The following is a 12,422-nucleotide window of genomic DNA, read 5'->3' as shown; positions in this document are numbered from 1 at the left end:
ACTGGGGAGGGGGGTGGGGGGGACACTATGGGTGGTACAGAGACATGGGCCCCTGCTGAGCTGGGGGAGGAGGACCTGGTGGTCTGGGGCTGGTTGATGGAGCCATGGGGGGTGGGATCAGGACTGACCCATTGTCTTTCAAAACTACAGTAGAACTCGTTCAGCTCGTCTGCCAGGCGGAGGTCTTTCATGGAGTGGAGGTTTTTAGGTTTGTAGTTTGTTATCAGACCTCTCCAGACAGAAGCAGAGTCACTTGCTGAGAGCTGGTGTCGTTAAGCGTCTCTCACCTAACTAAACCTGTATTTTGACTCTTTGTACGAGTCCTTGTCCCCACTCCTCAATGCCTGACCCTTGTTCAGCCTCATCTGTCTGAGTTCTGTTCAAACAGGGTTTATCGTTGTTGTAACTCACCTGGTGCTGGTTGGAACACAGCCGTCCTCACAGAAGCTGATGTATGACGTCACAGCCTCTCTGTCCTCATCCAGACTGTTGGTAGCAGTCCTGAAGACGTCCCGGTCTGTACAGTCTAAACACGCCCAAAGAGCCTCCAGAGCTTCACTGATCCACCGCTTGAATTTCCTCACCACAGGTTTACAGAGCTTTAGTTTCTGCCTGTATGCAGGAATCAGATGGAGCATGACGTGGTCAGAGAGCCCAGTGCAGCTCGAGGGACGGCGTGATGGGCCTTATTGTGGAGTAACAGTGGTCTACAACGTTCTCCTCTCTGGCTGAGCATTTAATAAGCTGTCTGTATTTGGGGAGTTCATGGCGGAGGTTTCCTTTGTTAATGTCACCAAGGACAATAACTACAGAGTCCGGGTTGGTACGCTCCACACACAGTATCTGTTCGGAGAGCTGTGCTTCCTGCACGTTGGCCTGCGGCGGCGTGTAAACACAGACTAGGACTATGAATGAAGCAAACTCACTGGGGGAGTAAAAGGGTTTACAGTTTATGATAAAATAATCCAGATCCAGATCAGGAGAACAGTGCTGTAGAATCACTGTCACATCGTTGCACCAGCCACTGTTGGAGTAGAAACAGATTCCTCCACCCTTCGATTTGCCGGATAGCTCGGAGTCACAATCCGCTCTGAACAGCTGGAAGCCAGCCAGCTGGAGCGCAGAGTCCGGTATCGATCCACAGAGCCAGGTCTCAGTGAAGCACAGAACGGAGGATGAAGAAAAGTCTCTGTCTCTCCCCACCAGTAGCTAAAGTTCATCCAGTTTGTTGCACAGTGAGCGGACGTTGGAGAGAAATATCCCCGGCAGCGGTGTGCGAAATCCATGTGTGCGGAGACACACAAGCGAATGTTTCCCTCTCCGACGGCGTTTCACTGCATGCGTTAAGGTGAGAGCACCTTTGACTAGAATGTCCAGTAGTTCCACAGAAGTTAACAGAAAAGTTGGAAGTAAGTCTGCTGGAGTTGTTCCCTTGATGTTTATGAGCTCGTCTCTGGTGAAAGAGCTCCAGGTATCGCAGCAGAAAACTGTATTTACAACAAAAACAACACAAAACACAAAAGTTGCAATGTGTTACAGTTGTATTCCAGATGCTATTGCTATAGCCGTCCACTATAATTCCACTTTGCTGCTGTTTATCATTGAGCAGGTTTCACTGGAGTCAACGTGGTTTAGTGCCTTGTTCCTTGTTATTTTCATGTTACTCTCTGAAATAAAGGTCCTAGATTTACATACGATCCTGCAAACGTCACTTCGGAGTTTTAGGCAATACAATGCTACACCTCTCTTGAAACCTGAACAGCGTATGTAGGATTGATTGATGGTGTGTGTATACACAGTGCGTATGCATAATGTATATTAGATTTTGAATCATTCATCACCCTCTTATAATTGCCAATCCTTACGAAAAACTCCCACCATGGTAGCACAATTTGTCCATACTACCAAATTTGGTTTGATGCAATGTATAAAATGTGTCACTGCAACGAGACAAAAAAATCTATAGCAATGTTTATTGGTAAACATTTGTTCATCATGAATGTGAAGGTTAAAGACTAGATGAAGGATTGTGGCGTGTCTTGAAAGCACTTTGAGTGGTTGGAAAGACTAGAAAAGCGCAATAAAAGTACAGTCCATTTACTCAACAAGTTACGTAACAGCATAATCATTTTTACATAAAAAAATACTTATTTTAACCTAAAATATGATCTTTGCCGAAACCTAGACAAGCAGATTTGTTGCCTAAACCAAGCCAAGTAGTTTTGCATAAGCATAAGCAGAAGCTTTACGTTTCCTGTGAACACAGATGTTTATTTTGAAAAACGAACACCTTGCACGTAACACGGGTGAAAACTGACACGACTTCCCTGACATGTCCAAGCTTCTTAACATTCATATCTATGTATTTCTGTTGAAAATGTATTATGACACCACATATGGATCATGAATGAGCTGCAAACGTTTGTTCATTATGCGTTCAAATTCAGAAGAATGTAGGCAAAACAATATTTATTTTTTTATTGTGAATTTTTGTGTCCATTTAAAACGTATTACATTCACATATATGAGTACTATACATGCTGTAACATACAGTACGTTGAAGGTTATAATGCAATATGGTTTGATATTCCAGAACAAATACCTCTCAAGATCAACGAGAAACATTCATATCATTGGTGTGAAGACAAAAGAAAAGAGAACACAATACATAGAATACAGAGTCAATCAAACAATATGAAACAGTGAGAAAGACAGAGAGGACAAAACGGCTCTTTACTGGATACGTGTCTGCTGAAGAACAGAGTCCTTGGAGATGTTCCATTTCTGAAGCGCCTCCATCAGAATCCTGACGTAGGTTACATAACTAACTCAACTTATGTCACGCAGGTAGCGCAGCACAATGGTCTCTTATACAACCAGTTGTATATCTGTGGGTTTTCATACGAAGCTAGCAACATGTGTCAATTTCAAAATAAACTTCTTGACAGGAAGCTCAACAAAGCTACAAAACTACTTGGTTAGGTTTAGAAAAATGTTGTTTGCGATTGTGAAGTGCCGATACTGAAGTACACAAGTTACTTGACAAATAAATCTAAATGTACTTCTCGTCTCACAACGAACAGCAGTCTCCCGTTGGACTCATCAGCCTCATCTTCTGTCGGCCCTGTGGGCAGTCTTTACACTTCCTCGTTCACGATCACGTGGATAACATACACAATCATTTCGTGAGATATCTACCAATTATTCTTTGTAGTTTTGGCTACAAATGCTGGACGAGAACAGCCTGTGTACCCTACTTAACCACGTAACAAACCTCCATGTTTTAACCCAATCCACAATGGAATATGCTACGGTGGCGCTACAGGAAGTACGCAGAGCGACACAGGTTGAAGCGTAGGGCCTCTGGTATGTGAGAGAGTTCAAACATGACATTCAACTGAGGACGAACTAACCTAACAACTGAGATTAACAATGGTTATTACAGATATTTCTCTTCATTGACGGGGAAGAAAATAGCTTTTTTCAGACGTCTGATATTACAGCTTAAGTGGATGAATTTCTGAATGAGAAAAATATCAATTCAATCAAATAAGTGCAATTTGCAGTGTACTGACTCACACTGTAGACAAGCTGTTCCGCTTCATTGCCATTCACAGCACACACACACATACACACACACACACACACACACACACACACACGGGTTGCTGTCATCAGTATGCTAGACGTAAACTCTCCTTCCTGTCTGTCTCTCTCCTCCCTTCCTTTCTCTCCCTCTCTCTCAGCTACATAAGGTGGAGATCAGTGTGCGTGTCACATCCTCTCTGTCCCAACAGAGTCCCAGTGTGTCTCCACATGCTCCCCCCCACACACACACACAGCATCCCATGAGTGTGTGTGTGTGTGTAATAAGATTACCAGGATTTTCTGTCAGCTGTCAATCCCAGCGACTGTAGCCGAGCTCAAGGTCACACTGTGTGAGGAGGAGGGGGAGCGCGGAATCTGTTCAAAAACTATGCAACAAGTTATTAGACGTGTTCAGGCGTCCATCCATCCATCCTCATGGACGCAGGTTGTGCAGTCCGGCTTCCCCACACTCCAACAGAGAGCCCAAAGACAGCGATGACGTCACGGTGACATTTGTAAAGATTAATGCAACAGACGTGTGGAGCATTCACTTTGATGGAGTGTAAACATTTTAGTTCTCAATATGTCACCTGGTGCAAACACCACATGACATTCTAGAACAGAATATAGGCCTCTCTGGGACGTTTTCACACTGATCTTTCCTCTGCTACACCTCACAGATGTGTTAAATCATAGACCTCATGCTCACCTCCGAGAAAGACATCAGTCCCCAAAAGGGATATTTGATGTACTTTGGTTTTCAGTCGGACTTTAAACAGCGTTCAAGAGGTTTGTGTTGTTTGTTTGATGATTGTTGTTACAAAAAACAATTCATAGAAACATTTTGAACACGTCATTCAAACAAGACCCAGAAAACATGAACATTTAACAGAATGTACAGTTGTGGTCAAAAGTTTACATACACTTGTAAAGAACATAATGTCATGGCTCTCTTGAGTTTCCAGTTATTTCTACAACTCTGATTTTTCTCTGATAGAGTGATTGGAACAGATACTTCTTTGTTACAAAAAACATTCATGAAGTTTGGTTCTTTCATGACTTTATTATGGGTTAACAGAAAAAGTGACAAAATCTGCTGGGTCAAAAATATACATACAGCAACATGAATTAGCAATTTTGGTGACTTAGAAAGTTGTGTCAATGAAATGAGCTTCATAGCATGGCCTCTTAACTTCTTGTGAGTGATTATGAGTGACTACAGCCGGTGACTTCTCTGAGGCCATTTAAATAGGGCTCATTGGATACAAACGCCCACAAACGCGACAATGGGAAAGTCAAAGGAGCTCAGCATGGATCTGAAAAAGCGAATCATTGACTTGAACAAGTCAGGAAAGTCACTTGGAGCCATTTCAAAGCAGCTGCAGGTCCCAAGAGCAACAGTGCAAACAATTGTTTGTAAGTATAAAGTGCATGGCACTGTTTTGTCACTGCCACGGTCAGGAAGAAAACGCAAGCTATCACCTGCTGCTGAGAGAAAATTGGTCAGGAGGGTGAAGAGTCAACCGAGAACCACCAAAAAGCAGATCTGCCAAGAATTAGAAGCTGCTGGAACACAGGTGTCAGTGTCCACAGTCAAGCGTGTTTTGCATCTCCATGGACTGAGAGGCTGCCGTGCAAGAAGGAAGCCCTCGCTCCAAAAGCGGCACCTTAAGGCTCGACTGAAGTTTGCTGCTGATCACATGGACAAAGATAAGACCTTCTGGAGGAAAGTTCTGTGGTCAGACGAAACAAAAATCGAGCTGTTTGGCCACAATGCCCAGCAATATGTTTGGAGGAGAAAAGGTGAGGCCTTTAACCCCAAGAACACCATGCCTACCGTCAAGCACGGTGGTGGTAGTATTATGCTGTGGGGCTGTTTTGTTGCCAATGGAACTGGTGCTTTACAGAGAGTAAATGGGATAATGAAGAAGGAGGATTACCTTCAAATTCTTCAAGATAACCTAAAATCATCAGCCCAAAGGTTGGGTCTTGGGCGCAGTTGGGTGTTCCAACAGGACAATGACCCCAAACACACATCAAAAGTGGTAATGGAATGGCTAAATCAGGCTAGAATTAGGGTTTTAGAATGGCCTTCCCAAAGTCCTGACTTAAAATCCCATTGAGAACATGTGGACAATGCTGAAGAAACAAGTCCATGTCAGAAAGCCATCAAATTTAACTGAACTGCACCAATTCTGTCAAGAGGAGTGGTCAAAGATTCAACGAGAAGCTTGCCAGAAGCTTGTGGATGGCTACCAAAAGCGCCTAATTGAAGTGAAAATGGCCAAGGGACATGTAACCAAATATTAGCACTGCTGTATGTATATTTTTGACCCAGCAGATTTGATCACTTTTTCTGTTAACCCATAATAAAGTCATGAAAGAACCAAACTTCATGAATGTTTTTTGTGACAAAGAAGTATCTGTTCCAATCACTCTATCAGAGAAAAATCAGAGTTGTAGAAATAACTGGAAACTCAAGAGAGCCATGACATTATGTTCTTTACAAGTGTATGTAAACTTTTGACCACAACTGTATATAGCTATCTGACTATGTTTGTTTCGTGAAATAAGTAAGCACGCGGCGACCGTGGCTAAGTGGAGAGCAGGGCCGTCCTTCAATCGGCGGTTCGATCCCCGGCTCCGCTAGTCTCATGTCGATGTGTCCTTGAGCAAGACACTTAACCCAGAATGTCTCCCGCAGCTGTGCCCACCGTGGGATAGACTCTGAGTTGTGAGTCGCTTTGGATAAAAGTGTCTGAAATGACTGTAATGTAATTTATGTGTGCGGCAATATCTAAGTGCATAGGTTATGTAATAATAATAAGTACTGTAGTTTTGTAATTTAAGACAAAAGGCTACATTACTTACCCGACAAAATCTGAGGCCTCATAGTTTGAGGCGTATGGCCGCAGACCAAGCTGCTGAATTTGACGAGTTGCGAGTGAGAATTGTCCGTCAGGAAAGTGCCAAAGAGACAGCGAAACCAGCATTAAACCCTGAAACTGAAGCAGCTCAATGGAATTGAGCCATCGTTCATTCTTATCATTTACACCGGTTACATCTTTTCTATTGTGGCATGGCAAAATGTCTGCAGGAAAATAAAGACCTGCCAGAAAGAGCATCACGTAAGTGGAAGAGTTAAAAACCCAGGCAGCCTAAAGAGCACCTCTCAGGACTGAACAACCAGAACCAAACCCCCCTCTCAGGACTGAACCACCAGAGCCAAACCCCCCTCTCAGGACTGAACCACCAGAACCAAACCCCCCTCTCAGGACTGAACCACCAGAACCAAACCCCTCCACCATCGAGCCCATGACATCTGTGCTGTCCCGCTTCCACACAATCAGGTCGTAGCGTCATCCTAGTCCTATACAGTCCAGACTCGTCCCGTGACATTTGAAACGTCTTTTTTCACTTATTTGATTTGAACAGTTACAGGGAGCCGTAAAGTACAGAGAAGGAGACGAACAGGAGGAACGAGATGTAGAGGGGCAGGGGTCAGGTGTTCAGTGTGAAGACACTCGTGAATGGAGAAAACCCAAAAGACAACGGGGAACAGTGTTGTATGACATCATTATGAGACAAGAAAAATAAATAAATAAATATTTGCAAATGTTTTCTGAGGAGGGAAACTCATTCAACTTGTTGGACCTTAACGATGCACACAGTGTGTTTTGGTGAGCGCCACTAACTCTCCTCTTCTCTCCTGCAGCTGCTTCGAGGACGACGAGCCCCCGTGCGTCGAGGAGATCGAGTATTCCGCAGACTGTCCCGCACTCAAAGGCGCCGATCTGGACTCGGACGTCAACGGCAACACGGCCAGCGCTGACGAAGAGGAGGAGGGCGACGAAGAACGCAGGGAGGCGGAACAGCGGCGGGGCGGCGTCGGCCAATCGCAGCAGTCGAGCGCGAAGGGCCGCCTGTTCCCTCACCTGGCGCGACAGGCCTCCGCCGAGACGCTCGGCGAGAACAGAAACGCGTGCAACGGACAAATCACGAGTTAAAGGAAGCTAAAGGAAGCTAAAGGCTACGTCGTTGGAACTTAGTAGGTGTGTTTGAATGAAAAGAAACACCGCGGTAAATTATACACACAAACAAAAGCAAAATTAAAAAAAGCTAAATTAAAATAAAGTGAGGGGCCAATCACACCTGGAAACCATTGTTCTCCTGGTTTTAGACACACATAAAGTTTAAATATAATCAACTCTTCAGTTCTCTTTTAATTGGCTCAGAAGTATGAAACACTTTCCGCACAACTCTAAAAGTCTATAATGTGTAATAGCACAACTCTTTTACAGAAAGCATTTTTTTTTCAAACTGAGAAACAGAATATGGTTTCAAAAGCTCCAGGATGGAGATCGGGTTGTAAATGATTCACTAGCAGCAGTAGTTCATGGTGGGTCAGGAGAGTCTTAATGCTGTGGATTGGTAAATAAACATGAGTAAGAATGAACCCATTCCTCTAAGAAACAAACTCACTGCATACCGTATCTCACGGTAAAGCTGAAACCAGCTGGCAGTTTGTTCTACATTACATTACATTACATTACAGTCATTTATCAGACGCTTTTATCCAAAGCGACTTACAATAAGTGCATCAACATTGGTAATCAAAAGAACTACTAGTCACCAGAAGTCATAAGTACATTTCCTTTAAACAAGCATCTAAGAGCCTGAAGCAGAGCATAACTCAGAGCCAAAGTACAGAAACAAGAGAAACAGTTAGTGCTATAAGTAATACGAATACAATAAGTGCAACAAGCTAGTATGAAAACAAAAAGTGCTAAGTGGAAGGCTCAGGGTAGCACTTCCTGAAGAGGTGGGTCTTCAGCCTGATGAAAGATGGGCAGCGACTCCGCTGTCCTGTCCAACTAAATGTTGAGTAGTAGTCAAATTCCTTAATAACTACCCAGAGCGCCTCTGGCACTTCGGATGATCTCTCATTTCAGAAGAAAATTAAAGAAATGGATTATTTTTGACATTTCTACGATCGTAGCTGGTACTTATGTCACTGCAGCTGTGAACAGCTTGAAGATCCACCTGCTTGTTGGATTGCTATATGAGTGTGGGAGACTTTAGAATAACAACGGTGTTGATGGTTGATGACCTGTAGGAGGTGGTGCATGGTGTTCCTCTAGGGCAGCAGAAGGTGAGGGTGTGGAAGTGAAGGGCTGGGAATGAAGAGCTTCAAACCCTGTTAACTAAAAAACAACATCTTTCTTTTAACTGTATAACGTTGACCAAGGGACCCCTAACAACGCTCTTCTGATAAGTGTGGCTAGTAAAACGTAACAGACAGAGAGTCCACCTATTTCACAGTTTAGGATTGAAGAGGTGTGTACTGTACTTCCATCATACCAGGTACAGAGACTGTCTCACCATGACCAACACCAACACCGGTGATTGTTTCATAAGTAGACAATTTACACGCTTATTTCAAACCAGTACGAAGCTAAATCTATGTCAGACGACTGCAGGTTCCAAGATTGTGTTTCAGCCAATGCCTTCCTCTTCTGGTCTTCACACAGACCGTTAAACTGGATTCAACCAAGGCCTGCTCCAACGTGATTGGTCAATACTAGTCGGACCTATAAAATGAGATATGCCCTGGACTACAAACTCAAACCAGAACGCTTCAGATACCAAAATCTTACACTGTTGCCTGTTCTGTACTGGATATGAATGAATAACTAGGATGTCTCTGTATGTAGTATGTGTGTACTGACCATCGTTCAGTACTGCTCTGAATGGAACAGATGTTTTAGTTGGTTTTTTTTCATGGTCCCCAGGAGATGATGTCATTATGTTGACCCCCGGATCTTTCCTCTGCCTCCACCATCAGGAGAAAATGTCCGTTTGAACAACACTTTAGTCTAAGCGTAGACTTCTGTGAAACATAGTGTGGACATTCATGGTCCCCAGCAAATTCATCTTCATATTTGTGTCCAATAATGGGCCAAAATGTCTACATATACACAAGAAAGATGCACTAGTCAGGGGCTGACTTTCCTGAAATGTAATGAGCACACACTTGCTCTCCAGAGGATGAACCCTTTTTTAATTTGGACACTAAATGAGCTTCCCTTTTGTGCCACCCACAGGACAACATGTCAACTGTGTACAGTGTGAGGCAAATAGCACGATCATGTTCCCTAAGGGATACACGTTTGTGTTGTTTCTGGCTCCGTCACTTGCTCTTGTTATATAGTAAATCAGTGATTTTACACTTTTAATATGCTGCAGACGAAACACTCTACACACGCCTCCACTGTTTCATTCCCAATATCAAACATTTGAATGTGTTGAAGGTATATTAATAATAATCCTACGAAATTGCTTTTCTTGTAGACCTGTTTGAAATCAAACAGGTCTACAGCTCCTCCTTACAAACACCACGTCTTCAGACAAACAACTATAACGAGTTGTGATGTAGTTTAATTGGGCTGACTGGAACGAGGCGTCCGTCGCTGCTGTGGTGGAACAGCTGCTGCAGGGAACTCAAAGTAAACCAGGGACTCAACACGGAGACAACCCTTCTCCTGTGAAGAGAGGCAGGGGCCTTTATGTCAATCATCTTAGATCAAGTACATATTCCACTTAACCTAAGCATGTAATCTAGCAAGCTTTTTGGTAAACAAACTGTTCTCAATGAAACACTTTGGAAAGGAAATGGGCGTTCTCCCTTTAATCCCCTCAATGCTTACTCTCTGACTTCATGGGGTTTTACCCAGCGGCTTCAAGGTGGATGTATTAAACACTGGTCCTCACAGCACCGCTAAATGTTCTTCTACGATATGCTGGCTGGATTTGTGCATGAAACGTGTATATTATACAGTGTCGGTGGTGCTGTGATCTCGTTCAGGTTGAACATTCAGTGTGAAAGGTGTGTGTATCAGATCTATGTATTATGTGTTATGCTCTAGATTTTATAAGATGTTTTTAATTTGCAGTGACTATCTGAAGCACCTAGAATACATGTGTTTGTTGTGTGGGTCAGATGTGACGCCTGTTTTCAGAACAGTAAAACGTTGAACTAAGGAATATGTCATGATTTGTTCATTTTGTCGTCACCACTCCCACCATTCGTTGTGTTTATTTTCTTAACATGCTTTTTTATGAGGAATACTAGACAAAACAAACAGAAACTGACTGGAATTGTGGATGAAAAAGTGAGTTGACTGACATGGAATTTAAAAATAGAAAATAAATATCTTTATATGCTTTCATCAACAAATGAATGAATAGAGGAAATCCAGAAAAAAAGACATCTTACCACATTAACTTCCCCAAAAACTACGTTCACTCCCAACTTCTAGCAGGTTCAGAACCTACTTATTTTCCAAACACAGACACAATAAAATACTTCATATTTAAAATGTACTCAAACTAAATGATTCCTCACTCTCACTACTCAGAATATCGTCAACTTCATCATCATCTCCAGAAGACAGTGTGTTTACAGAGCAGTGTTCTGTGTTCATCGCTCAGGACGCATCATCAGCTGATTGTATCGTTACTAAATCATATCCGTAATGTGAAATGTGTCCATGTATGTTCACATTCATACTGCGGTATTGGCCCGTTTCATTGTCACATTGTTGTTCACATCACTGAGACAGGGAGTCTGGTGTAGCGGCCTTGGAGCTCGGGTGAAAACAGAGGAGAACCAGATGAAGAAGTAGATCAAGAGTTCCAGAAGACTATGATCAATCCAAAAAAACTCTGTTATGACTTGACACAGTTTGTCTAGGTGAAAGTTCAGAGTCAGAATCAGAACCGTTTATTGCCATGGTATGTTGAACAATGCTCTTGTGAAGTTAGTTGACTCCAAACAGCTTGATTTATTGTGATTCTTTGTGATGCAAATAAATCTGCTGAACTGAAGGAAATCCAATCGTTCTTGTGTTCTGTGTGTGTTCGTTACTGAGTTCTTATCCTGTGGTGTCTCACCACGAGTCAGATAGAGAACAGTAAGTATTGAGTTTAACAGAAGTCATGAAGTCAAAGAAGCTGATCGTTTGGCGAGCCAGCCAGGAGGACTCCACGGGTCCGTGCCCGAGCGGGGCGACCTTTGCTCTCCCACAGACTGAACATGCCATGAGCTCAGCATGAAGGTAAAGCTAATGTTCTGCATCGGTGGCGTCGGTCTGTGATGAGGAAGGAACGGCTGTGAAGGTGTGGAATGTTCCTCAGACTGTAAGATAGGAACTTTTATTCAGTAACTAATTAACTCTAATTGGACTGGCCCATTGTTATATGTTTAGAAGACATAGAGGGATTAAATAAAGAGTTGAACTGCATGGAGATTGATTTTCTGTCATGAAGCGCAAACCTCGTGCACTAGGCAGAGTGAGTGTGTGTGTGTGTGTGTGTGTGTGTGTGTGTGTGTGTGTGTGAGAGAGGAAGTCCTACAGGTGAAGCTTCCTATAGGTTGAAGTCAAAATAAAAGTACTATAAAAGTCCTTATGGTGAAAGTACTTTGAAATGCCTATAGCTGAGATTATTGAAATTCCTGTAGGTGGAATAAAAAGCACTAAATAACCAAGTCTTGGGGCCACCAAGCGGTACATTTCTTATAATAAAATAAAATAAAAATAATACTATACAAATATTACTAACACTGTCCGGCATCCCGACGCTGCCATGCGTCAATGTTGATTGAGAACAAGTAATTCAGATAAATGTCATTTCAGATGATTGCAGTGTGTTGATTTTATACTAGTGTATATATTTATATAGTGTCGATACTGTTCATGATATTGCTCATATACATGATTTTTTGCTATTTCTACTATTGCTATTGATGCCGCTCGTTGCTGTGAACTTACTTC

General features: G+C 42.9%; 1 protein-coding gene across 1 annotated transcript in view; it reads left to right on the top strand.

The window, feature by feature from the left end:
• Positions 1-11,465, top strand: part of LOC137881805 (cytosolic carboxypeptidase 4) — a 117,300-nt gene extending 105,835 nt beyond the window's left edge. The window contains exon 27 of the mRNA XM_068723932.1: positions 7,304-11,465. Within this exon, the coding sequence (XP_068580033.1) occupies positions 7,304-7,595 (292 nt within the window). The 3' untranslated portion in view covers positions 7,596-11,465. The remainder of the gene's footprint in view (positions 1-7,303) is intronic.
• The last annotated feature ends 957 nt before the right edge of the window (positions 11,466-12,422 follow it).

The sequence above is a fragment of the Cebidichthys violaceus genome, unplaced genomic scaffold (assembly GCF_023349555.1).
Source record: "Cebidichthys violaceus isolate CVI_PGR_0920_01 unplaced genomic scaffold, fCebVio1.0.p SCAF_3, whole genome shotgun sequence".
In the NCBI taxonomy this organism is placed as follows: domain Eukaryota; kingdom Metazoa; phylum Chordata; class Actinopteri; order Perciformes; family Stichaeidae; genus Cebidichthys; species Cebidichthys violaceus.
Note: the sequence above shows the minus strand (reverse complement) of the source record. Positions and strands in the feature narration are given on the sequence as shown.